The sequence below is a fragment of the Blennius ocellaris genome, assembly GCF_963422515.1.
Source record: "Blennius ocellaris genome assembly, chromosome: 13".
Classification (NCBI taxonomy): domain Eukaryota; kingdom Metazoa; phylum Chordata; class Actinopteri; order Blenniiformes; family Blenniidae; genus Blennius; species Blennius ocellaris.
Genome location: NC_137662.1, coordinates 21,463,151 through 21,488,548, shown reverse-complemented (window position 1 = coordinate 21,488,548; position 25,398 = coordinate 21,463,151). Strand labels below are relative to the sequence as shown.

The 25,398-nt window shown below is 43.1% G+C and overlaps 1 protein-coding gene across 1 annotated transcript; it reads right to left on the bottom strand.

Moving 5' to 3' along the window:
- Positions 1-1,582: 1,582 nt before the first annotated feature.
- adss2 (adenylosuccinate synthase 2) lies at positions 1,583-24,251 on the bottom strand. The gene is made up of 13 exons (XM_080507752.1): positions 23,974-24,251; positions 15,399-15,501; positions 10,403-10,471; positions 9,827-9,877; positions 9,399-9,465; positions 7,305-7,412; positions 6,950-7,031; positions 6,743-6,869; positions 5,335-5,489; positions 4,237-4,361; positions 4,051-4,148; positions 3,556-3,705; positions 1,583-2,911 (listed from the first exon to the last, which is right to left on the bottom strand). Exons 1-13 carry the CDS (start codon positions 24,172-24,174, stop codon positions 2,859-2,861), a joined length of 1,389 nt encoding a protein of 462 aa, XP_080363878.1. The 5' UTR covers positions 24,175-24,251; the 3' UTR covers positions 1,583-2,858.
- Positions 24,252-25,398: the final 1,147 nt, after the last annotated feature.

The window sequence follows — 25,398 nt, the reverse complement described above, 5'->3', positions numbered from 1 at the left end:
CAAACTGCCGCCACGCTGCAGCTAAAAATACCCAATAAAACCAGTATTTTCAATGACACTTTGCCAAAACTAAACGTGCTGGTTGTTGTTTTTGTATTTTGTTTTCTGTTCCATGTTGATGGTAAACACCATGGAGCTTCCTAGTCCAGGGTCAAGTGTGTCTTTAGGACAGGAGATGTCCAGTAAAATAAACGTATTGGGATAAAAGGAGAGATCAAAGCCTTACCGGAAACAGTAAAGGGAAAGAATACAAAAGAAAAAAGAAAGAGGGTTAAAAAAAGAGGAAAATTAAAAAAAAAATTAAAAATGAGGGGGAAAGAAAAAAGAAACGGTTAAATAAAAAGAGATTAGAGACAAACATGGGAAAGACTATTGAAAAAGATCGCTTCCAACTACTTGACATGAGGACGCTTTTATTTTTCGATCCCATATCTTGTCCTCGATTTACAAAAACCGCATTTATGTCACTGTACGTATATTTAAACATAAAGTTCCAGGATATTTCTGACGTCGCCGAACTTCATCGGCTCACAAAGGGTTAAACGAGGAGGAGAGTCAGTCCAGACTGAACATCTGGAGTTCAGAGAGAATTAAGGCCCATAAATACAGTTTTTCATGTTTTCCTGCCTGTAAATCAGAAAAAAAAAACAACGGAGGCAGAAGTGAAGTCGAAGCTTCGGAAATGGAGATAATGTGAGACTGGAACTGATGGTTTTGTTCTTTTTTTAACACCGTTTTGCTGAATCCCCCTCGAACCGAAGAGAAATTAAACGTGAAGCGTTGATACGGTTTCTAAAAAAAAAAGAAATCCTCTTTTTATTTAATGTCCTGAGGTTCAGACTGTATGAGAGCCACGTTTCAGTCACAAGAGACAACATGAGTTACACTTTAACTGCCGAAGGTGAATTTCTACATGAGGCTTAGTTTTCATCTTGAAACCCCCCCACGCCCCTCGCGTTTCGAGTGAACTGCATCGTATGGAAGAGGATTAAGGCCACTGTGGGGAAAAAACCCTGAGTTCTGACTTTTTTTCTCAGAATTCTGACTTGAAACTCCGAATTCTGACTTGAAACTCCGAATTCTGACTTGAAACTCCGAATTCTGACTTTTTTTCTCAGAATTCTGACTTGAAACTCCAAATTCTGACTTTTTTTCTCAGAATTCTGACTTGAAACTCCGAATTTTGACTTGAAACTCCGAATTCTGACTTTTTTTCTCAGAATTCTGACTTGAAACTCCAAATTCTGACTTTTTTTCTCAGAATTCTGACTTTGAACTCAGAATTCTGACATTTAAACTCGGAATTCTGAGGAAAAAAGTCAAAATTGTGAGTTTAAAAGTCAGAATTCTGAGAAAAAATGTCAGAACTCAGGGTTTTTTCCCCCACAGTGGCCCTAAACCTCTTCCGTAGCATCGAACCCGTCTTGATGATTAAAAACAGGAAATACATTCAAGAGGCCTGCGAGACGAGATCTTTGATCCATTAAAGGGACGAACCAGCAACTTTTTCCCTGCGAGGAGCTTTTTCAGTCTGATCCAATCCTCCAGCTTCTTTCATCATCCAGGCAAACAAACAAACAAACAACTTTAAGACCGTTTATACCAAAAAAAGATGAAACGACTTGAGTTCGTCAATAAATGTGACCCGTCAAACCTCAGATCACAATTGACGTCACGTCGTCACGAATACATTCAAATTCTGGACAATATCCTGACGAAATTACACAATGGGACAAAGTTAGAGCTGTTTTTATTTGTATACAAATCATTGGAAAACTCAAATTGTTTACCTGCCGGCCAAATGTTTACTTGGGTCCAGCAGTGATGAGAGGAGCAGCAGTTGATTAAATAACCTGCTGGGAAAAGAGGGGTTTTTTTTTTCCTCTCACGAATCCTTTCACACGGTGTTTTCATGCTTCTAAAAACAAAATAAAAAATAAAATTTTTCTGGGGTAAGTTAAATCTCTTCTTTCCTGGTGGGATGTTTCACTTCAGTTCAGGTTGAGGTTGGAAACCAGCCGCCGGCAGCAGGAACTGCAGCGCTCGCGGGGAAAACAAACTCACCCGGAGGAAGTAAAGCGGCTCCTCTCGCAGTGGAAGCGACGGAAAAGAAAAGCCCAGTTTTTGTTGGTTTTTTTTCCTTCTGTTTTTTTTTTTTTTTTTTTTTTTGGGAGTTGATTGACGAGGCAACAAAAAGTCTGACAACAAAAACAAAACAGCAAAAAAAAAAAAAAGACACGTATTTAAAATAGTGAAGGATCCCTTTTTTTGTTTTTTCATCGTGTCAGGATGTGCTGCAGACCCGTCAGAATAAAACACAGAGCAGATAAAGTGGCGCTGAGGTTCAAACTGGTTCAGCTGATTTTTACACCCAAACGGCGCCTTGAAATCACAGCGGAGAGGAACAGAAATACACTCGAACATACCGATCGAACATCTGCAGACACTGTGTGTGTGTGTGTGTGTGTGTGTGTGTGTGTGTGTGTGTGTGTGTGTGTGTGTGTGTGTGTGTGTGTGTGTGTGTGTGTGTGTGTTCCCTGGCGTCCTCTCAGACCTGATGGCAGCTGGTGTCACCTGCACGTCTGATACAATAAAAAGAGGTACGAGCGACGCCGCTGCTGTTATACAGTGAAACCCCCCCCGGGAGGGGGGAGGGGGGGAGGGCAGTCTGGTGGGAGTCTGATCCAGAGGTCGAGTCTAATGAGGGGATGGGGGGGGTCGGCGATGAAGCGCTGGGAGCAGACATGGCGGTAATGTCCCTGTCAGAGAGTGGAGCCAGATAGTGTGTGTGCGTGCGTGTGTGTGTCGGGGGGGGGGGGGGGGGTACACTGGATCCGCCGCTCTGCATCCTCTTTCATCTAGAACATCTGGATCATCGACTCCCGAGATTTTCCCACTCCGATCCATTTGACTGAGGGCAGAGGAGAGACCCGGTCATTCATTCATTCATTCCACAAAAAAGCTCAACATTCACTTCTAAAATATGTAAAAAAAATCCCGTCAGTGGATCAAATGTGAAACAATATTTCCGTGTGCATCAACAGACGCCTGCGGCCGCGATTCCAACCCTTTGGTCACGTTTAAAGAAAGACGAGAGAAGCGTTGATGTGAACTCATGAACACAAGGACTTGGTGCTTCAACAGCCTCAGACGTTCACCCTCTGGATTTTCACCATAAAAGACGCATAATGATCCCGTTTTAATGTGAAGGTAGTTTTGTGACTTTGGTTACTTGAGTGTCGACACACTTATTGTTAAATCCAAATAAAGAAACGTTATATGCCTGGAGGAATGTAACAACATGGAGATGATGTAGGTTGTTTTATTGTTTTGTTTTATTTTGGAGGGATATAACCGATATAAGCAGAGGGTGGCTCGTTTTGTTTGCTTGATATTTGCTTTTCGCAACGGATCGAGGTAAATAAACTGATTATCTAGAACGCTTCACGACTTTGTTTGACGCGACGAGTTATTGAAGTTTGGGAAAGTTTTGCAGTCACATTCCCGGTTTTCGAGCACTAATCCGCCGTTGGCGTGCGCGAGCGGGCGTCGTACCGGGAACCCCCACGTGCTCCTCCACGAAGCGGACGTATTTCTGGGCGTTGTCGGGCAGCTCCTCGAAGCCCCTGGCGGCCGAGGTGTCGCTGTTCCAGCCGGGCAGCGTCTCGTACTGGACGTCCACGCGCTGCAGCACCTCCTGGTTGGCTGCCGCCGATCGGTGAGACGAGGAAGGAAACAAACAAACAAAAACAAACATTATCTCTGCGGTCAAAGAGGCTGTGGAGGATCGATAACGTCTCAGCTTTCGGAAACTCTATAAATAACGTGGCGGACTGGAAGTAGCGTGTTTGACGACATCCACGCCGGCCATCGAGTGCTTTTCTTTGTGTGTGTGTGTGTGTGTGTGTGTGTGTGTGTAAAGATCAAAGGTCAGCACAACAGATGAAAGCGGCTGCACACCGGCACGTCTTTAAGGTGAAGGAAGGAACGCCTCGCTAGCCAACCTGCCAGAGGGACAGACTCTCGGTTGTCACCGTGGCGACGGCTCACCTGGAAAATGAGGTATCGTTTGGTTGCCGACTTTGTATGCCACGCCCACTTTGATCTCCGGGAGCACGTCAAGTATGTCCAGTTTGGTGAGCGCTAACCTGAGAGGCAAAGAGCAGCCGGGCGTGAGAAAAACAAAGAATATTAAAATATACATTATATATATATATATATATGATGGAGACTCACGCGGTGAATCCATTAATCATGTGTGCGTATTTGATGAGCACCAGGTCCAGCCAGCCACATCTCCTCTTCCTGCCGGTCGTCACGCCAACCTCCTTCCCCCGAGTCTGCAGCAGCTCGCCGATCTCCTGCACACACACACACGCACACACACACATTGGATTCAACAAGTTTTGTCTGATTCTTTATAAGTTCAGAGTAAAAACATGAAAAAAAATGTTAATATTTCCAGTTTTCAGCATCACTAATGACATTTTTAAATAATATTAGTTCAGACATTATTAGTGAAGAAATAACTGACAATTAAATTATCAAGGATAATTTCTTTTCTTTCTTTTTTTTAAACATAATTACGTTTCAACATAACTCAGCTGTTAATTAGAGGTAGTGTGTCAAAACCTCCCCTGGGGGGCGCTGTTTGATAATAAACCTGCAGAATCACAATCGGATTCGTGAAGTCCCACTTAATGTTTTCAACCATACAATAATATAAACATGTTTCCCAATTGTTAAGTAAACGTAAGTCAACTTTTCAGTCTGTCGTTTATATTTTAACACATTTATAACGTCATAGTTTTAATCTTTATCCACACAAGTTATCCCATCTTACTGTAATATTGAATTCTTGTATATAATACATATATTTAGATGTGTGTTATGAACTGTTTTAGTTAGATGATTTCCGTTATCGTGTCATCGTTACCATTTCCTTTCGTTAATTTACTGCACATTGTACATTTGTCATTCACTTGTAAAACACTTTGATACATTCAAATAAACAGAGATTTCATTGATTGTCTCAAATGTTAAATGTGAAAGTTGTGTATTTAAAGTTTTTTAGTTTTTTCCCCATCATCAGGACTCAGGTATTTTCTTAAAAGTCCACATTGAACTGGTCGTCACTATAAAAAGTTTATTGACAGAAACTAGAGATTTACTGCCCCCCCTACACTCTGGGGGGGCAGTAAATCTCTAGTTTCAGCTCCAATTTCAGGCAAAATCAATCCTGCAACACGTGAAGTCATTAAGAGAGTCCATTTTTGTTTTTACCCCTGACCACAGAGTTGAAATCCCCCCCCCCCACCTCCTCCCCCCTCTTACGTTGCTCTGCTCCGAGGGGAAAGCACCGATGCCCACCCTGGTGGTGTACGCCTTGACCACCCCGTAGACCTCGCCCACGTTCCGGGGCGGCATGCCGAGGCCCGTGCACACGCCTCCCACCGTGCAGTTGGACGACGTGACGAACGGGTACGTCCCTGAAACGGCAGGCGAGGGGGGGTTGGAGGGGGTGGGGGGGTCATGAACCGATGCTGCTGTTGTATGGAAGTAAAACTGTGCCATCAGATTCTGAATTCGAATTTCTAACTCTGAATTCTTTTACCATCGAAATCAGACTTTGAATTGTAAAAGCTGTCGAATTTCAAGTACGTATCTTTTTTTTTTTAACACTGGTATTATTTTTTACTGTAGTATGTTTATTGTACTTTATTCTACACTTTGCCGCCCCCCATCATAGTTTAATTTCCTTGTATTTCATCTTACTGTATACTTTGGTCCCCTTAGAACTTATTATACTTTATTATAGTCTGTGATCTTATCTTATTTTTATTTTAGTCCTATTTAATTTTTTTTTACTTATTATTACTTTCTACTGTCAATACTTTTGGCCCTTAGAGCTCTTGATAGTCATTGTATATAAGATACCTCTATTCTTATCTAACTGTTTGCACATTTCTTGTCTTTCCTACTCATGAGTGTCCTTAAGAGCAGAATGTAACAAGTACATTTCTCCTTTGTGAGATCAATAAAGGCTTATCTTATCTTATCTTATCTAAAATATGTACAACAATACAGTGACACGTATAAACGCACACAAATAAAACAAGCTACAAGTATTTCCCCTTGGTTAATATTGCATTGTGACCAAGAAGTCATAGATTGAGATTGTCTAAAAGTGTTCCATTGGTCTACTGGTGCTCCGTCTCAAAATAAACAATGAGCTTGAAGACAAGAGGTTAAAAACACGTTCACTTCACCAGGTCTTTAAAGTGAGCAAATAAAAAAAAAACCAACAAAAAAACAAACAACCGGCTGCTGAAGTTTTTGTTTTTGTACCGTGACTCTTGAGTTTAAACTGTGAACAGAGCGGCGTCATGCTCTGTGCTCATGCACAGGCAGTGTGTTTTTTTCCAACTTGTGAGCGTGCACGAGGTCACTACTGACCGCCGCCGCAACTCACCGTCTCCGGTCTGGCCTCACCGCCGGGCCACTGCGGCTGCAACCAATGAGGCTTGGCAGTGAGAGACGACATGTTATTCGGAGAGCGCGCGCGCGCGTGTGTGTGTGTGTGTGTGTGTGTGTGTGTGTGTGTGTGTGTGTGTGTGTGTGTGTGTGCATGTGTGTGTGTGTGTGTGTGTGTGTGTGTGTGTGTGTGTGTGTGTGTGTGTCAGCACAGGAGGCGGCGGACAGAGCCAGGGAGGCTTGAGGAGCCGCGGCGTCGCCCACTGACCGAAGTCGATGTCCAGCAGCGCCGCGTTGGCCCCCTCCACCAGGATCTTCTTGGGGGGGCCGTGGAGAGCCTCGTACATGTAGTGGACGCCGTCACGCACCATCGGCTTGATCTGCTCCACGTAGGCCTGCCAAGTCGTTCCAAGTTAACGGCGCCGTGAAGGGAAAGCGGGTGGATGTTTACAGAAGTATTCCGTTTGTCATTAACCTTTAGTTTGACCAGCTCTCCCTCGATGTCGATCTCCAGCGTCGGGTACATGGACTTGTACTGCCGGGCCAAAACTTTATACCTGCAATGAGACGGCATGTGAGTTTCAGCTGATCTGAAAACAGATTGGGGGAATTAAAAGTACTGATCTACTCTTGGATAACGCCTTATGTCTTAAAGGTGCAGCACTGATTTATTAAAAGTGTTTAAACCATCTTCAGGTCAGTAGCTTCACAGTCCCCTTGCAGGACTTTTAATGAACGACCCGCCGCTCAGTGACCCGCGGAGAGAGCGCCGCCGCTGACGAGCGAACATGTTCCTGACACCAATCCCAGCGGTGTGTGTGTGAACAGACCGTTCGGAGAACTGTGTGAAGTCTGCCAGCAGGTCGCATATCCTGAGGCCGCTGCGGGCCGCCTTGGCCGAGTACACCGGGCCGATGCCCTTCTTCGTCGTGCCGAGGCTGAGGAGGAGGAGGAGGAGGAGGAGGAGGAGGAGGAGAGGAAGAGGAACAAACAAGCCTTAAAATGAGGTCGAAATCCACTAAAGGATTTAACTTATAGAAGCAATTATGTGACGGTTTTTTGTTTCTTTCTTAGAGCCATGAGACCGACCGTATCAAAACGCAAACGACACTAAAGCACAGATCTGTAAAACAGCTGTTCCCTCGATATGTGGCGAGGAAACTTCTTCCTCTGACGGGGAACAATTTTCCCTGCAGGAAACCGTAAAGCATCCAGACACATGGTGCCTCTTCTCACCGCTGCTGAGTCGCTGTCAGCATTTCCAGAAAAAGGTTAAATGTTAAATATTTTTAAAAAAAAATAAAAAAAACCCACAGTATGAGAGAAGGAGGAAAACGAGACATTTGCATATGACAACATGTGGCCGTCGCCGACAACTCGGCCTATTAAAAGAAAAGCTTGGCGCAGCACAATTTCGCTGACCCTGCATACACGCACACACACACACACCAGTGAACAGAAATAGAAAACGACCCCGAGTGGCTATCGAGTTTCCCTCATTAGACGCGGCCCAGCGGTGGAAACCCGCGGCGTCCAGACGGCAAATTCATATAAACAATGAGTAAATAGACGTTTCAGGTGTAGGACAGCGACATCAAAAGTCACAATCCAATAAAACATTTGCAAAGAAATGAACATTTTTAACACTTAAGCTGCTGTGTCCAACATTATACTACAAGAACGAGACACAAACAACAAATAAAAACAAATAAACTAGGTGGTGGGGGGGGGTTATGACTCATATACAGTCATCGTAATAACACTTCCTGGACTGGGATCAAGTGCAACCATGCTGTAGGAATTCTTAAAGAAATGAATAGAATATTTGTAATATAAAAGAAAAGTCAACTAATCTTAGTTCAGTCACAAATATCAAGCAAACAAACGACTCTAGTTTGAAACACGGAGGAGCGGTGAGGGGACGTATTACATCGTTAGACGTTAAATTGGTGCGTATTGTAAAGGCTGTGACGTCCTTGCGTCACGTCCTGGAACTCCAGCGGCGTCACGCTGCAATTCTGCTAAAAGCTTATAACGACGGTGTCGCTAATGCCGCCTGTGGGGGAAAAAAACCCCTCCGACCGTCTCCGCTCCACCACACGCTGGAGCAGCGAGTCTTTTCATCCAACTAATGTATTTCCCCCAAGCGCCTCCATTCCTTCATTCAATTCTACTTTTACGCACGAAGCCACGTCTTTACCAGGTCGGTCACATTGGAAGGATTTCATTTGAGCCTCAGATTGTAAACCCTGCTACAACAACACGTCTAACCACGATTCCAAAAGCTCTCCGAGCCTCAAATATAAAGGGAAATGTAGCGAAGTGCCAGGTTTTAACCACACGGGTTGATCGGGGGGGGGCTTTTGGGTTACTGAGCCAGTAAAGACAGCCCCGGCTTTAAAACGGGAATACATGGCGTCTCGACGCTCCTCGGGGCTCGGCTCGACATTCCTCACATTCGTCAGGCCGGTCCGCTGACTGCATGGCCGGGGAAAATAAATAAATAAAAATAAAACCTGACTAATGAATATCTGGATTTGCAGCTTGTGTCTATGTGGAACCTGTTGGTTGGATCTGTTCAGACTCTGCGGGCAGTTTTAGTCCACGGTTGAACCACAAATGCAAGGTTTTTGTTGTTTCTTTGTTGTTGTTTTTGTTTCCCCACTGTGGACACAAAGTCTGCTACATCTTTTTGGTTTCCTCTTACAATACAGTACTTCCAGAGTAACTACAACCACCATCTGCTGCACACATGGTTAAAAGGATCACCTGTCAAGATATTAATGTTATTATAATAACACTATAAAGATACGTTTGGGTTTTTTTTTACATACAAGGTTCTCATATATGTGCGTGTGCGTGTGTGTGTGTGTGTGTGTGTGTGTGTGTGTGTGTGAGTCATTTTAAAGCAACAGGTGTCTTACTTCTTGCCTGCTTGCTCTTGTCTCTGCTGTTCCTGAACGCCGTCGACCGCTTGGTGGAAGTCAAACACTGCGGAGGAGGGAGAGAGGACACACACATCGGAGAAAGCTGGGCTTGCACTCCCTCACATCTCACACACACACACACACACACACACACACACACACACACACACACACACACACACACACACACACACACACACACACACACACACACACACACACACACACACACACACACACACACACACACACACACAGACACACACACACAGACACACACACACAGACACACAGACAGACAGACAGACAGACAGACAGACAGACAGACAGACAGACAGACAGACAGACAGACAGACAGACAGACAGACAGACAGACACACACACACACACACACACAGTCTCGTGGCAGAGCAGGGAGGACTTACCGATGTGTGCTCTGTCAGAGATGATCAATCTTTTCTCCCAGTCTTTTAAACCTGAATGAACGCAGACAAAAAAAAAAAAAAAAACACTGAGTCTCTCTTTAAAAAAAAAAAACTAATCTGATTACTGATTACCATAATAGCAATCTCTAAGAGTAACGCTGCAGACACCCCTCATCGTCTGAACATAAAAATTACAACCGGTTTTGCCAAAAACTCTGCTGCTCGCTGCCTCCTGGTACATATTTAACCTTTGACCTTCATTCTTTGTTGTTTTTAATATCTGACGCAGGGTTTTATTGTCAGATTTTGTTACTATTACTGGTATTTATTTACCCGGAGATGTTGCTGTACTTTATCTATTTGCACTACCTGCTCTTGGCGACTTTATTTGCTCCCTCCTGGACACATGAAGTCTTACAATAGTAACGCACAGTGACAAGTAACTTTAACCCGATTACTGGTTTGGAAATAGTAACGTGTTAATATTACTCGTTACTGGAAAAAAAAAAGTGGTTCACATTTGTTTTGATAAAAATACAATATGTACCAGAACAAAGATTCACCAAATGGACTCACTTTTCCCTTTGCGTTCGTTTTTCTCCGCCTCTTCGAACAGGCCTGGAAGATGGATCACCACGCCGTTGCCTGAGAAACGAGACGGAATTTACAGGTTTATTATCGTTCACTGACGCACCAGAATCAAACGTGTAACAACCTTATGGGCTTTATACAATCAAGTCTGTACTTTTCTGCCCTTCCGCCCTTAAAGGTGGACACCGGCTCTGCAAGAACGGAGGAGTTTATCTGATTGGTCGACTCCCTTCAAGGCCCCATTTGATCATATCTAAAAAGGTTTTTCAGCAACAGGAAAGTGGCCTGGAGACGTCTGTGTGGAGCAAAGTGTCAAAACGGGGCGGTGGAGCGTGTGGTGAGATTGTCAGGAAAAGTCACACTTGTTTCGTCGGCGGTGAATTCAGCTGCAGGTTGTGATACTGTGGAACAGACGAGTCCCGAGCTGCTCGACCGATCAATCGGGACATTTCGCGGATTAGTGCGATGGATCAGGGATGATAAACACGACTCCTGCCCCTCGTTGTACTCCAACGGTGTTTCTGTGACAGTCGGCGTTGAACGAAGCGGCTTTTCTCTCCCGACGGGAACAAACGTTTTGTCTCTCCTACGAACGGAACACCACGCAAATAATAATAGGTTTTATTTCATCCAGAGTGAACCGTCACCATCGCGGCCAGAGTTGACAGACATCAATTTTGCTTAAAGATGATTGTGACTGAAGCAACTGGATATACTCAGATTACTGTGGCAGAAGTGACAGACCTGATTATTTCCTGCAGTTGCAGTGACATTGGAAAGATATTTCCTGCAAAGCAGACCGTTTCTGGAGACGCTTTCTTATATCAGTAGTTTAGCCTTGTAAGTCATAAACTTTTTTTTAGTAGCTTGTGATGGCAAAATGTTTCCATGTTACAACAAATTAAATTAAATTAATTAAAATGAAAGTAAATTAAAGTAAATTAAAATTCAATTAAATAATTTAAATAAAAATTAAATAAAAAATCAAATAAAAATTTTAAAACAATTAAATTAAAACTTTAATTTAATTAAATAAAAAAATTAAATACATAAAAATTTAAATTAAAGTAAATTGAAGTAAATTAAAATGCAATTAAATAATTTAACTAATTTTCTTATTTTTTTTAATTAAAAATCAAATACAAAATTAAATTAAATTAAAATTAAATTAAAGAAAAAATAAAAAAATTTATAAAAATACATACAAATTAAAATACAATTAAAATACAATTAAAAACAAAAACCTGATGAAGTCCATTAGGCACATCGGGCCTATTTTAGGAAGTTGTAGCATTATTAATAATAAAGACCAAAAAAATAAACAGAGACTCTAAAAATGTTTAAAAATATTTTCCACATGTGGGGAGACTGCAGAAGATTGAAAGCAGCGGACTATCATGTTGGAACACGAGTTAACTTGGAAGAGAATAGGTGCTGAGGCAGTTTTATCTCCTGACTGCCTCCATCTATCTTCCAGACCGGGTTTGATCTGAACCAGTCGACCGTGATGAAGCGCCGTTTGCTCTGGCAGCTTAACTTAACTCACCGGCCCGAACAACGGCTGCTCACAAGAGAGCTCAAACAGCTGGCTCCAATTATCTTTTAATTGGGTTGCATAATTGGAGGGAGGTGAGGTAATTACTTCCACTAAATTAAATGTATTAAATGAGGAAATGTGAGTTACAGAAGCCTTTTTCTTCTTTTTTTTTTGAAATACCACTGCTGGAATGTATGCAGGCGACGCAGATATAAACGATTTACAGCCAAAGTAGACTTGGGACACATATTTCGTCCAGCTGCTCCATAAAATGATCTTACACACAGAAACGGGTGATAAACTGCCACGTTTTTACCTTTAAAAGCCTTAAAGCACAAGTGATGAACATCCCACTAAAGTGACACTTAAAGACGTCAGAATACACACAAACAGCTTCATCTCAGCTGAACACAAAAAGAAAACAGTTTACACAACGTTTTCATTTGAAAACAGAAATATTTGTGTGATTTACACGTATCCGGATCTCGTGTTTACACATAAACGCAGCTACGGGTCACCACAAACAATCATTTCTGAAAAATTGGCTGTGATAGCTTCATTTTTTTCCACTACACTGCCCCCTACAGGTCAAGCATGCTCATAGTACCTCAGAACAAGGTGTATATGCGATTCGGTGTCAATGAAGGTTTTCTTGTAAACGTAGAGGGGAAAATATAAATTTTTGTAAAAACCTATAAGTACGTGAAACATGGCCTCAGTCTCTGTGGAAAGATTTGGAAACTTATGTTTGGCAGATTCAAATACTTCATAAAAGGTCAAAACGACATTCAAGGAAACCCGTTTCGCATTGCCACAGAGAATTTGGCAAATTCTACACATCCCTCAAATATTAATTAGAAATGTGGCACTCTTTAAAAGAGAAATAAACTTCCCAATGGCATCATATTACTAGGTAGTATTTTTACACTGTGGGAATTTATGAGAGAAACGCTTTTCTAATCTACTGAATGCAAATTTCCTCACGTTTTGAGTGTAGATTATGATTTGTGTGAAAGAAACTTGGGGTTTGTCATTGCTTGAGACTTATTGTTTGCAGAAAAAAAAAAACACAGTAAAAACTGCAGAACAATATCGTTCCAGGACGCGATTGCTTTATGTGCTGCATGTCTCAAATACTCAAACAAGTTGTTCGACATTTTTCCAGACAATTAACTTTACTTCCACGAACTGGATCTTTTGTTGTTGTTTTTTTTGCACCGTGCCATATCAGGATTTTCTGGTTCCCAGACAGTGTTTCCATCAGAAACGTGGCAACGGCAGACGCTTCAGATGTCCACGGATAACATCGCCGAGTTTTTATTGACACGGGCAGCTTCGAAAAGCCACGAGAGAGTTTTGGCACAGCCTCAACGTTGAACTTAAATATTAAATATACATGAAACCCTCTTTAATGGGGCGATGGTCCTTGTCATAATTAGTTGCGTTGGTTAAGAGTAGGCAAGCGGTGGCGGTGAAGAGATCAGTGAGTGGAAGAGTAAGATGCAGCTGCTGGATATAAAAGGTCTGAACTCTAAAAAAAAAAAAAAAAAAAAGGCTTGTTTATCCAACGGAAGAGAGTTCCGAGAGCCAGCAGGGGGAAGAACTGGCTGAATGCAGGTTTTATGGTGGTAATCTACACTATAAAACACCAGGCAGAAAATATTGAGATCCATGTGTTGTTGGGTTTTTTTTTATTGCCAAAGGCTGTTGGGATCACTTGCAATAAAAACAGTCAATAAAAAACAAAACTGAACACTCGATGTGCTTGAAGACAGAAAGATGAAACTATCTGGAAAGTCTATATATGGTGTGAAAACTGTCATACCTGCTATATTCATGGTTTGGAGCAAAAAGCTGACTCAAGTCATAGCAGTGAGCGTGTGACTGGAAGACTGGGTTTCAGATTTCCCCGGCCCCCGAATAGTACCGAGGGTTGTGTCGGGACGAACGCTTCTTTGTTCTCGATGTATTAATAGGAGAAAAAACTCAGATCCCTGCTGAAGGCACTCGAGACGAATTTAACTCATCGATGAGGATTCGTGATCAGGAGACTGGGGACGTCTGCAGTGGCGGATTTTTGCCTGTGGGCGAAGTGGGCGGCAAACCCTCAACTCCTTTAACTTGTGACTCCGCCCACTGTTAAAAGCAGACCAAGATCGCAGCTCGGACACAAATGCTCTCTTTTACATTTTATAAATGTATTTCTGAAAACAAACAAAGTAGTTGAAAAGTAAAAACGCAGCTTCGGAGCCGACGGCTTCGAGTGATGCGTTCAGGTGCATCGCGTAACTGCGCCTTCCGACGTGTCAACGAGCTGCGGGGCTCACGCAGTAGCGACGTCATGTGTGCAAAGAAGAAAAGAAGGCCATTGTACGCGAGCGTCTGGTGGGGAGGAGGGGGGGAGGGGGGGGGACACACCACAAAACAGATCCATTAGCTGATGGTATCTCTGAGCCTGTATTCAAACAAGTAGATATATACGTAAATAAACCAAAAATGGCATCATAGAGGCAGACATGCGAAGGCTTTTATATGTACCGTCAGTGGAAATTATTAGATTTGACCAAACAGTTACTTAAATAAACAGTAACACTAAAAGGGAACCCGCATACAGACAAATAGACAAAGTGATAGACACAGTGGAACGTATATGATCACAAGCACAGCCGTCATTGAAGCGGTCTGGATACCTTTACTAACAGTTTCCCTCAAATTGAGCCTTTAGATGTTTGTATTTCATGTCTTTCAGCTCGTTGTGATGAGAGCAGCTTACAAGAGAAAGCTTATAAAGAGAAAATTCAATTAACCCTTCTATTGCTCTCCTGTCACCATCGACTACGACTCATAACCATCAGTCATAGACCATTTAGGAGAGCAAGACAAATTCAATAACCATAATAAAGAATAGAAATAGATCTTTACGCCAGTATAGGAGTCATGGCAGTGGTCCCTCAGGACTTGTCACATGTTCTCCTCAAAGGTCCATGAGGCTTCTTCTTGTACTTGTCCTGATCTTGTTTTTAATGTACGAAAATGGACCAAAAGCTAAAGCCGTAGTATAATCGGCAATGGGTGGGACGAGTGCGGCGTGTGTCCCAGCCAGCAGGAAAAAGCATTTAAGGCATGGAGGCAGAAACATGAAGTGTGGCGAGATCACACGGCCAGGCATGCTAAAGTGCAGCTCTGCGGAGCCGAAAAAGAAAAGAGTAAAGAGCCCATTAGCTAATGAAGTTACTGCAGATGAGTGGATGTGATGTGGGCTGCAGTCTGGCTCCGAGTCAAACCCATCACACTCACTGAGGCAGTCGTCAGGATGGAGGCTGGCGCGGCGATGACGAGGGCCAGGCTTAAAAGGGATCTCTATCAATTCACCCCAGGAAAACAGCGAGGAGCCATAGAATGGATTTTGTGTGTGTGTGTGTGTGTTTGCATGCTTTTACACACCGATGAAAGCGGTGACCTTGGGGTTGATGATGCCGCTGGGGAGGAGGTGAAAGTCGTACTCGACCGAGTCGACCACCACTGTGTGTCCCGCGTTGTTGCCACCCTGCGGAGAGGAAACAGAGAGCGGTGAGGGGGGGGGCGGGGCCCGACGGGAGGCTCCGCGGCGTCTGGTTTTTTTCGACGAGCAGGGGGGGGGGGGGGGAGTGGCGGCGCGAATAGTTTGGCGAGTAGCAACAAGCGTCGGACACAAAACCGACGTCTGTTAGTATGTGCCGTCGCTAAGAGACCCCTGCTCGCTGAGCGCTCACGTGTCAAGAGAAGGTCTCGCCGTGGCGTAAACCTACTGGCAAATGTGAGCCTGGGCAAGTCGACAGGTTTGCTGCTGCTGCTGCAGGTTGAACGTCCACGAAATCCAGCCCGAATCGTAAAAATCTCTTCGCGAGACTCGGCTCTCTTCACAAATGTGAACAAACAAATCCACGACTCCCTGCCGTCTTCAAGCAGTACGTCCGCTCAAACCTCATTACATTACATTTGACAACAAGTGACCAACAGCTACCTCCAACAAGACTGATGGAATTCAAGAACAAAACTCAAACAACAATTAAAGAGAATTTGTCATTTAAGTAGAGAACAATTGAGGTGTAACCGCATAAACGGGTATAAATAAAAAAAAAAAGAAAAAGGGTTCGTCTTATATTTGGGGTCAAACATTGAGCACCCGGTGTGCAGAAGGAGTTCTACAGATCAACAAAAAAAAAAAAGAAAAAACCAGAAGACAATGTTGGATGAGATCCACAGAGTCGAATATCAGGTATGACTTGATTATAGCAGTATTGTTCAAACGCTTTGACATGTGTTTGGATGGCAGTTAAAAGCTTTTGAAGGAGCAGAGCCAGTTTAACTCCACGAGTTATTATATCTAAGTCTGACACAAGTTCAAACTAAGAGAAACCGAAACACTTCCAGACAAATAAATTGGTTACTCATTCACAAACCTTCAGTCTCCAACTACCATGACCGGTCCTGTGAGAAACATTAGATTGTTGCAGGTTGAAGTCTTTTCTGAGTTTATTAAATACCAGCACGTAGAAAAAGTAATACCTAACTGGCAAGATCTTGATCCGACACAGAGTACAAATTCTTTTAGCCATTAGCAAGACTCTTCGCTATCAAAGAGCAATGATATATGTGAAAATGTACATTTTTCGCTCCCAAAATAGAATCAATCCCTAAATATTCCTCTTTTTTTTTGTCAAAACTGGGCCCCAAACATCAGGTTTTCTGAAGAAACCCTTGAACTTGTAGATGAAGAACGATCTACAGAAGCCCGGAAGGCTCATTTCCTAAATGAAAGCGTCGCTCATAGGAAGATTTCTCCGACTGTTTTACACAAATTCAACTACTCACACAGAAGTACTCGGAACACAAGTAAACGAATACGTAAAAAGGATCACCTGACAAAATCATCGCGTCTTCAGCTTGAACGAACAGAAGACTGTGTCAATATGTTCGTATAAAATTACGAGTTGGGCAGGTTTCGAAAACACAAATAACTCTGAAAAGCCGAACCGAAGGCGCTTCGCGGGAGGGACGACGCTCCAGGTCATGGTTGTGCTCGCTCTATTTTAGTTGAGTGCGCTTCGTGTTAATGTGCGTGAGACATTCAGGCTTTATCGCAGCCGAGCGTGGAGACGCCAACTGGAGCCAGGAAAAAGGGGGGGGGGAGCGGCGAGTCACGGACGTCACGGACCGACCTGCCGTGAACCTCCTCGGCGAGACGTTCTTTCACAGAGAATAAGAACACAGGGAAGACGAATAAAAGGGGACGTGAAGGGACAAAAATAAGCAGATTCTTGCCCCTGCACTTGCGTCACCTGAGGGTTATCTACGACCCTATCCTGCGACCGGGATGTGCTCCGAACGCCGTGGCCTGTGGCTATAAATCAAGCTCAGCATGTGCTTTGACCACACGGAGTTATTCCTGGCCACAGCCGTCCCCTGAAGGTTGGGGGGGGGGGGTTGAGGTGGGGGGTGGGGTTAACCATTCCTTTTTAGATGGTACTTTTACGATACGGCCCCTTCGCCCGGCAGAACTGGGACTTCCTACAGTCCCATGATTCCCCCCCCCCCATCCCATCGTGAGAATTTCGACTTTTCATACCACGCAACTGTCGACACTTGAAGCCGTGAGTCCGTCCCTGACCTGCGGTGAACACTGGTCACGCACCTCGACGGGTGTGCGGACATGACTTACTATTCCTGCCCGGGGCGTCATGTGACCCGCTTATCAATCTGCGGCGATCGACCCCACCGACACTTTGGAGCTCTTGACTTTCAGCTCCACGTTTTAGGGTTCAACACCTTTATCTTTTAAACGCCCCACAAACACACTGTACTCTACCTGCAACAAAGAATATTGGGTAGCAAAATGCGTCCCACACATTTTAAATTGGAATTATTCTACGGAAGGAAACCTAACCCTATAGTCAAGAAGTTCTTAAAACAATTGCCGTCTTTCATAGAGGATTCAAAGAAAGTTGGTTCTTAGACTTCGAATAATGATCTGACCCTCAACCCACTCTTTTTACATACAGAGTTCATCAAGATGGAAAGATTCTGTATTAAAAAAAAGTCTTCAGGCACAGATCGACTAAACAAGACCTTTAATGCTTCACCAAACTCTGCTTGCACACCATCACACCGAATCCCTCTGTGTAAAAACAAAACAGCAACTTTTCCAGCTCATGTGGGAAACAGAAACAATTCCCGGTAAAGTGTTCTGCGGTCCGACGGCCCGGTTGTGACCAGATACTCTCTGAACGCGAGCCTCGTCTCCGATCGCACACCGCCTCATGGATAGTTTGACTTTAGAACATGCAGGTACTCGTTATTCATTTGCAGCTGAACGACTTTAATGACCGTCAATAGAAGAAAAAAAAAAAAAGGCAGCAAGAGTTGGAGTTCCTGGTCTAAAATGTTAAGGTTATGAAACCCGGTAAGCAAACTGGAAGAAAAAATTTCAGGACTTTAGGTTAAAACATCCTTAATAACTGAAGGTTTTAATGGTGAATAATAAACGGATTTCATATATACAGAGCTTTGCAACTGCTTGAGCAGCGCCCCCCGCCCCCCCCCCAAACTTTTGATTACCGACTGAGCCACAGCCGGTTTTAAGTTGAAGTTATAATTATGTTCAGTTAGTAATTGTTTGATTTTTGTGAGAGAGAAAAAAAAATTGACATTTTCATCAGAGATACACAGAAAAACCTCAAATTTGAAAATGGCACAAAAAAAAAAAAAAACATAGATTTGACCAAATAACATTACTGTAGCTTGACTTGACATTTCTGCTCGAAGCATCAGATTCTGATGCAGTCGGGTCTTTAATTCAACAAGCGATTTGTTCACCGACAAAGATTTGTTTTAATAACAAAAGTCTCCATAACAACCGAACCCGGAGCAGCGAGCGTTGTGAGCAAGTCCATCAACAATCATTCGTTTTTAATCTGCCTTTGTCTTTGAGTACAGGTGGATGATTATTTCCTGAGACGTGTTTCGTACGATTCTTCGGAGACAACGTGGTTTCCGGTTGGACTGGTTCCCCCTGACCGACCGCGAAGGACGACTCCGGTCGAGCAACAAACTTGGCCAAGACATAATGTTCACCTTACCGAGATTATGTAAGAGTTGATAGAGGAGAGCAAAGTGCCGTAGGGTCATTATCACACGTCATTCCCAGGCGCAGGAACCGTGTCAAACAGTATTTATTGAATGGGAGAAAAAGAACTTGCTTTCAAGTACAGAATGAAATGCACAACATATTATGAACTGCAAATGTTCACATGGACTAAACATTAATGTTCTACAAATAAATAAGCAATTCAATACAATTTAATATGGAAGAAAATGGGATTATTCCAATTAATTCTCAAAAGTTCTGCCATTAACTATTTAGAAAAGGTTGTTTTTGTGTGTTTGTGAAATAACAGCATGCTTTTTCTTGTGCCCTAACTTATTGGGCCATGTTACCCAAACATATATGCGTGTTAACAACGTCATTTGCAATAAATAACAACATCATAACTTATTGACCTAAAATCGTGCAACCCTAAAAAGTCTACAATATCGTGATACAAAAAGTTTGACGTGAAAACTGAAAGTTTTGCATTTACACAGAAACTATGTAGTGAGCATGCCAGGCCACGGGTTGGCGCTGTTGTTTCGGTAAAGAAACTACACACACACACACTATTTGAACCGTCAGACATTTAGAAGTCAGAAGATTTCAGAATGTGCCAATAGCACAGAGTCTATAGTCTCTTTTCAGAAGGAAAGTCATGACAATAGATTTGACGCTGGTCACAAGTATTATTTGATGACAATAATAAGGACGGACAATAATAGGAACGATAGGTGGGCTTCACGTTGGCATGGCAACCTTTCAAGTTATCCGCCATCTGCATCAGGAAGAGCATCCGGAACGAAACTGGCTCCAGTCTATCATTCATTCATGAGGATGTTTCTCCAAATTGTTCTCAGACCTGAAGGTAATTCATAGGGAAGAGGATTAGGGCCACTGAGGAAAACAAACCCTGAGTTCTGACTTTTTTCTCAGACTTTTAAAGTCAGAATTCTGAGTTTAAAAGTCAGAATTTGGAGAAAAAAGTCGGAATGCTGAGAAAAAAGTCAGAATTTGGAGAAAAAAAGTCAGAATTTGGAGAAAAAAGTCAAAATGCTGAGAAAAAAGTCAGAATGCGGAGAAAAAAGTTAGAATTCTGAGAAAAAAAAGTCAGAATTCGGAGAAAAATGTCAGAACTCTGAGAAAAAAACTCAGGATTCTGAGTTTAAAGTCAGAATTCTTAGTTTAAAGTCAGAATTCTGAGGGAAAAAAGTCCGAATTCTGAGGGAAAAAAGTCAGAATTCTGAGAAAAAAAAGTCAGAACACTGGTCTTAATCCTCTTCTATAAATTCTGCATTGACAGTTGATATCGGTTTAAAAATTTGAGCTTCCTGCAGCCGTGATCTCACTCTTACAATCTACCTTAATGAAGTGCCATCTCGCTATCTAGTTCGCTATCTACTCCGATCCTCGGAAACGGTTTGGCCGCCATCAGCGCCGCGCCGCCGTAACCCAAACCGCGACTTCCAGGAACGTCAAGTTGTGATACGCAAGCAGGACTGCTGGCAAAGCTGCTTTTATAAAAAGATGCACGCTATCTGCTCCAACACTTCACTCCTCACTCGCACATCAGCAATCCACCAACACACACACACACACACACACACACAGACACACACAGCGATGTATAGACGGCCCAGGGGCCAGAAATTGTTTGGATCTCACACGTCTCCAGTCTTGGCAGCGACGCAGGAGCCGGGAAGCTCAGGAGAAATCCTTGTTATGTCAATGCGGCATCAGTGGAGACGACCGGGGCGTCTCTGAATTTCAGCGCCGGAGCATTAATAAGAGCGCAGGCTTGGCCAAACGACTTTTAAACGCTTTCCAACGCGGAGCGAAGGCCTTGGAGGAACGCTTGAATTTCAAGGGATCATTTTGACAATATTTCACTTGCTGTGCGACGGCAGATGTTTTTAATGTATTTAAATGTAGTTATATACACTATAGTATAGCGGCATGGATAGATTTTCCAAAGGGAGCCACATTTAAAAAATAATCGAAGATAACCGTTTTTCATGAGCTTGTGTTTCTGTCAATTACTTAACGTCTGCTACCTTCAAAATACAAGCAAATCTGTTGGATTGTACATGTTATGCTCCCACGTTTTCATGTCATTCCTAATCTGTCTTAAGTAAAAGTTTGAGGTAAAAAAAAAAAAAAAAAATCATATTATAAGACTTGTAGCTTGACCTGGTACTGCAGAGGATTGGTCTTCACATGGTGTCGGGGTCATTCGTCCTAATTACAACACTACCCTTCGCTAACAATATGATGTTTCACTGACAGGCAAACAAAACAACAACAACAAAAATCATCAACATCAGCTCCTCTCAATCAATTCTCTACTGGAATCGACGGCTTCCTTCTCGTTCAAACCATGGAAATGTGCGATTTTAATACTGAATTGACGATAATCTGCTCAAAGGGGCTTTTCACTGCAAATAGTCGTTTCTCCAAAATCACTACAGCTTCCTGAAACATGAGTAGAAATGTGACCTCTCTCTCACTCTCTCCCTCTCCTGTGATTACAGACTTGACACCATCGCTTGTTTGAAAACAGAATCCTTCCCTACAGCTTCCCACGTGCCAACATCTTTTATTATTGTCCATAAATAAAAGCAAATAGTACCAGTGTTCGCTGCAGAGAAAGATGAGTGGGCAAAAGCAACACCTCTCGCTATTCCAGCGCTCACCCTTCACTTACTTCGCATGACGGAGCCAAAGAAAAGAGATATAAATAAGTCACAAAATCAGGGAAGTTCTTTTTGAAAAAAAAACAGTAACCCAAGAATGTGTGACATGGCTTTTTTTTTTTGTTTTTTTTTTTGCAGAAGTGCTGATATCTTACATCTTTCAGGCAGATTGTCAAGGTGAGACGTTCCTGGTGTGATGATGTGGATCGTAACAGACAGACACAATGCAATGCTCATCAAAATGTGCACATGCATTGGAAAAATGAGAAAAATACCTTTTTTTTAATGTGTATCATTTTCTTTTAATACTAATTTAATTGTAAAATAAATCCAACCATGCATTTATCTTGGTTGCAGGTATTTGTATTTTGGGAAAAAGATGAAACGAAAGTATCTCATCTTTTCCTTAATATATATCTCAGCTATTAACAGTTAATGTGCATCATTGCACATCGTTCATGCCAATGTGGAAAAATTAAATTCAGAGTTTCACGATGTCCAATGCTGCAATGAAACAGTTTTGACTGCCGTTTACTTTTTGAACATTGCAAATGGAAGTCGGCGTCAAAGGATCGTCAAATGGAAGACATGAACAGAGACAATCGACATCTCAAGTGGCTTCACACCTACGAGCAATTTAGAGTCACTGACAGACTCAACAATAGTGATTAATCACAATGGGGTATTGTGTAAAGTCTTAACCTTGCATGTTTGCTAGGATACTGGGTTTGAATGTGATTTGCAGCAGGAAGGGCAGCCAGAAAAAAACAAAAACAAAACAAAAAAAAACACCAAAAAACCTGGCAAGTCTGTGGTGCAAGTTGCAGTGACTTTGAGTGGCGACGCCTGTAAAAAATGGATCAGTGGAATGGACACTTACTTTAATGACTTTACAAGCGTGCAAAGAATTATAAAAAAATCTGCAGAGCCAAGGAGAAAAAAGAACATGAAAACTATAAAAGTGACATGCCACGGCCTGGAATGGAACCAGGCCTGTCTTTATGGGGCTACTGAACCAAATATATACCAGGAGTAACTTGCACTTGTTAAAAAAAAAAAAACGTGTCTAATTTCAAAATGTAATCTAGTGGGATACAACAATTAATAATAAGTGTGGGAAGATAGTTTGAGTAGCCTGGATTACAGTTGTTTTGCCTCGATGGGTAAATCAGTGCTGTGTTTAAACACCAGAAGAAAAAAAAAAAAAAAAAAGAAATCATGTGAGTGAAAAGTGATCCTGGTGCTTTGACAGCTTTGTGATTGAACTCATCCTGTCAGACGTGCAACGATGCGTCCAGAGCGGAGGAGCCTCGGATTACAGGCTGGTGAAGCTTCCACCACGTCAATGAAACACACACACACACACACACACACACACACACACACACACACACACACACACACACACACACACACACACAGGAGTGATTCACCTGGTCACTTCAGTGACACCCCCCCCATGCTTAATCTCGTCATGTGCACACGACAGGATCATCACAGGAAAGGGTGTGTGTGTGTGTGTGTGTGTGTGTGTGTGTGTGTGTGTGTGTGTGTGTGTGTGTGTGTGTGTGTGTGTGTGTGTGTGTGTCCGCTGCTAGCAGCCAGCAACTCAAGGTGACATTAGCGATTTCCCTGAGAGCAGCCTCCACCAACATGTTAGCTTAGCATCCAGACGTTAATATTTCGGTACACTTATGCTGCGTTCACGTGCCCTTAATAAAAAATCGGAAGAAAGGAAGACACGTCGGGTCATTGTGACTGCCAGGCCGGTTGGCTGGCCCCGATGACAAACTCTACAATCACACACCCCCACCTCCCTCCCTCCGCAAGCCTTTTCACATCTCGGATAAAATAGTGGGGCGGGAGATACTTCGTCTTGCTCCCCCGGAAAACGAGCCGCGGTTTGATGAATTTGATGTGAGCGTGGGTCGTGGTTGTTTGACGTCTTCGCTGTCAGAAACGGAGGATTCCCCCACCTGACTACTCGCAATTCCGATTTAAACGATGCGCCCCTGAACGCGACGTGACACCTAAAAAAATTTTAAATCCATGACATTTGCCAGTGAATGCAACGAGTGTGTGTGTGTGTGTGTGTGTGTGTGTGTGTGTGTGTGTGTGTGTGTGTGTGTGTGTGTGTGTGTGTGTGTGTGTGTGTGTGTGTGTGTGTGTGTGTGTGTTGGGGTGGGGGGGTGTGACTAACCTGACATCTGCACACCATATCCGCGTCTTGTGCCAGCAGATCCACAACTTTCCCCTTCCCCTCGTCGCCCCACTGCGCTCCGAGCACCACGGTCACTTTGTTGCCCACGGCGGGTCGCGGTGCCCGCTTCGTGGGGCTGTCGCGGCCGCCGCCGCCGCCGTTAGGGTCCGTGGCGGCTTCCTGACTCCCGCTTTCCGACATTTCTGCTGGGTCCCTGGCTGTGAGGAGTCCGTGCGCCCTGCCTCACCGCGCTGCGCCGCCTGCTGCGCCAAAGAGAGCAGAGATACTGGAGAGAGAGAGAGAGAGAGAGCGAGAGAGAGAGCGGTCGCGCACTCCAAGGCAACGTCTGACGCCAGGAAGAGGCTCGGCCGTGCGCATGCGCACAAGAGTGAAAGTGAAAACCCCCGTCCATTCTTCAATTTTGTGCAGCATCTTTTTCCTCTTTTGAAGCATGTGTAGAACAAGTCACAATACCCTTGATGTTATGTCAGAAATATCACGACAAATGTCATATAATCCCACAAAAAGCATCTAAAACAGAACGAGCTGTGAAAGGAGAGGTGAGCAAAGAAAACAACAACAAAAAGCGTATCTAACCAACCAATATGAGCCAAAGTCCAACAACACGTCTATTTTCTATACAAACTCCTTTTAGTCCAGGGGGTTGTGGATCAGAACAACACCAGCATAACGACCTTTGACCACATATTTTAACCTCTTTCTCTTGGGCTTAAATACATATCAGACTCAATTGTAGAAAGTAAAACAGTCAGACCCCTGAGGTCCTCAGGAAGGGGTTTAGTGAATGTCTGAGGGTCAAAGGTAAACAAGGCGAAGCAGCTAAGTTCCCACACTCCTCACGTCTTGAACAGACCTCTTAAAAACACCTGAGGGCTGCTGACAAACTAGCACAAGAATACATTTGTCTTAACTTGCTTTAACATTTTTTTTTTTTTGAACAAAACCTGAACAAATTGACATTTACAAGAGGAAAACCTGTAATAATTCCATGACAACAATGGCTCTTGGTGCCAAAATAGTGCAGGTTGTGTTAAACTGAGTAGAGTCTTCTATTTGTGACATTTTAGAGCCAAGCACATTTTCTCAAACTCAGCTTTACAGTGTGGCTTTGTTGACGTTGATGCGTATCCGTATCTGTACTCGAAGTGGGCGGGGCCTAATCCGAAAGTGGGCGTGGTTCAAGTGAAACTGGGTGGGGCTTAAATCGGTACATTATCTTAAGTATGAAATTGATATGGATTGATCAGAAGTTGCTTTATTTATTCTTAATTTGAAAACTATTTACAGAACAGCCTCAGAATTGAGATTCAGTGTTTTATATATTAAAAAACTATATAGAGTATATAAAACTTAATTTGTAATATTTATAATATATTTATTTTTATGAATAGCCATATACAACAA

Bases quoted from the DNA above. Each gene is read 5' to 3' on its own strand.
- adss2 (XM_080507752.1), bottom strand. From the start codon at position 24,174: ATGTCGGAAAGCGGGAGTCAGGAAGCCGCCACGGACCCTAACGGCGGC. The intron at 10,472-15,398 runs GTGTGTAAAAGC...CTCGTTTCTCAG, and splicing joins CAAGGTCACCGCTTTCATCG to GCAACGGCGTGGTGATCCAT. The intron at 7,413-9,398 runs GTAAGACACCTG...CCTCCTCCTCAG, and splicing joins CAAGAGCAAGCAGGCAAGAA to CCTCGGCACGACGAAGAAGG.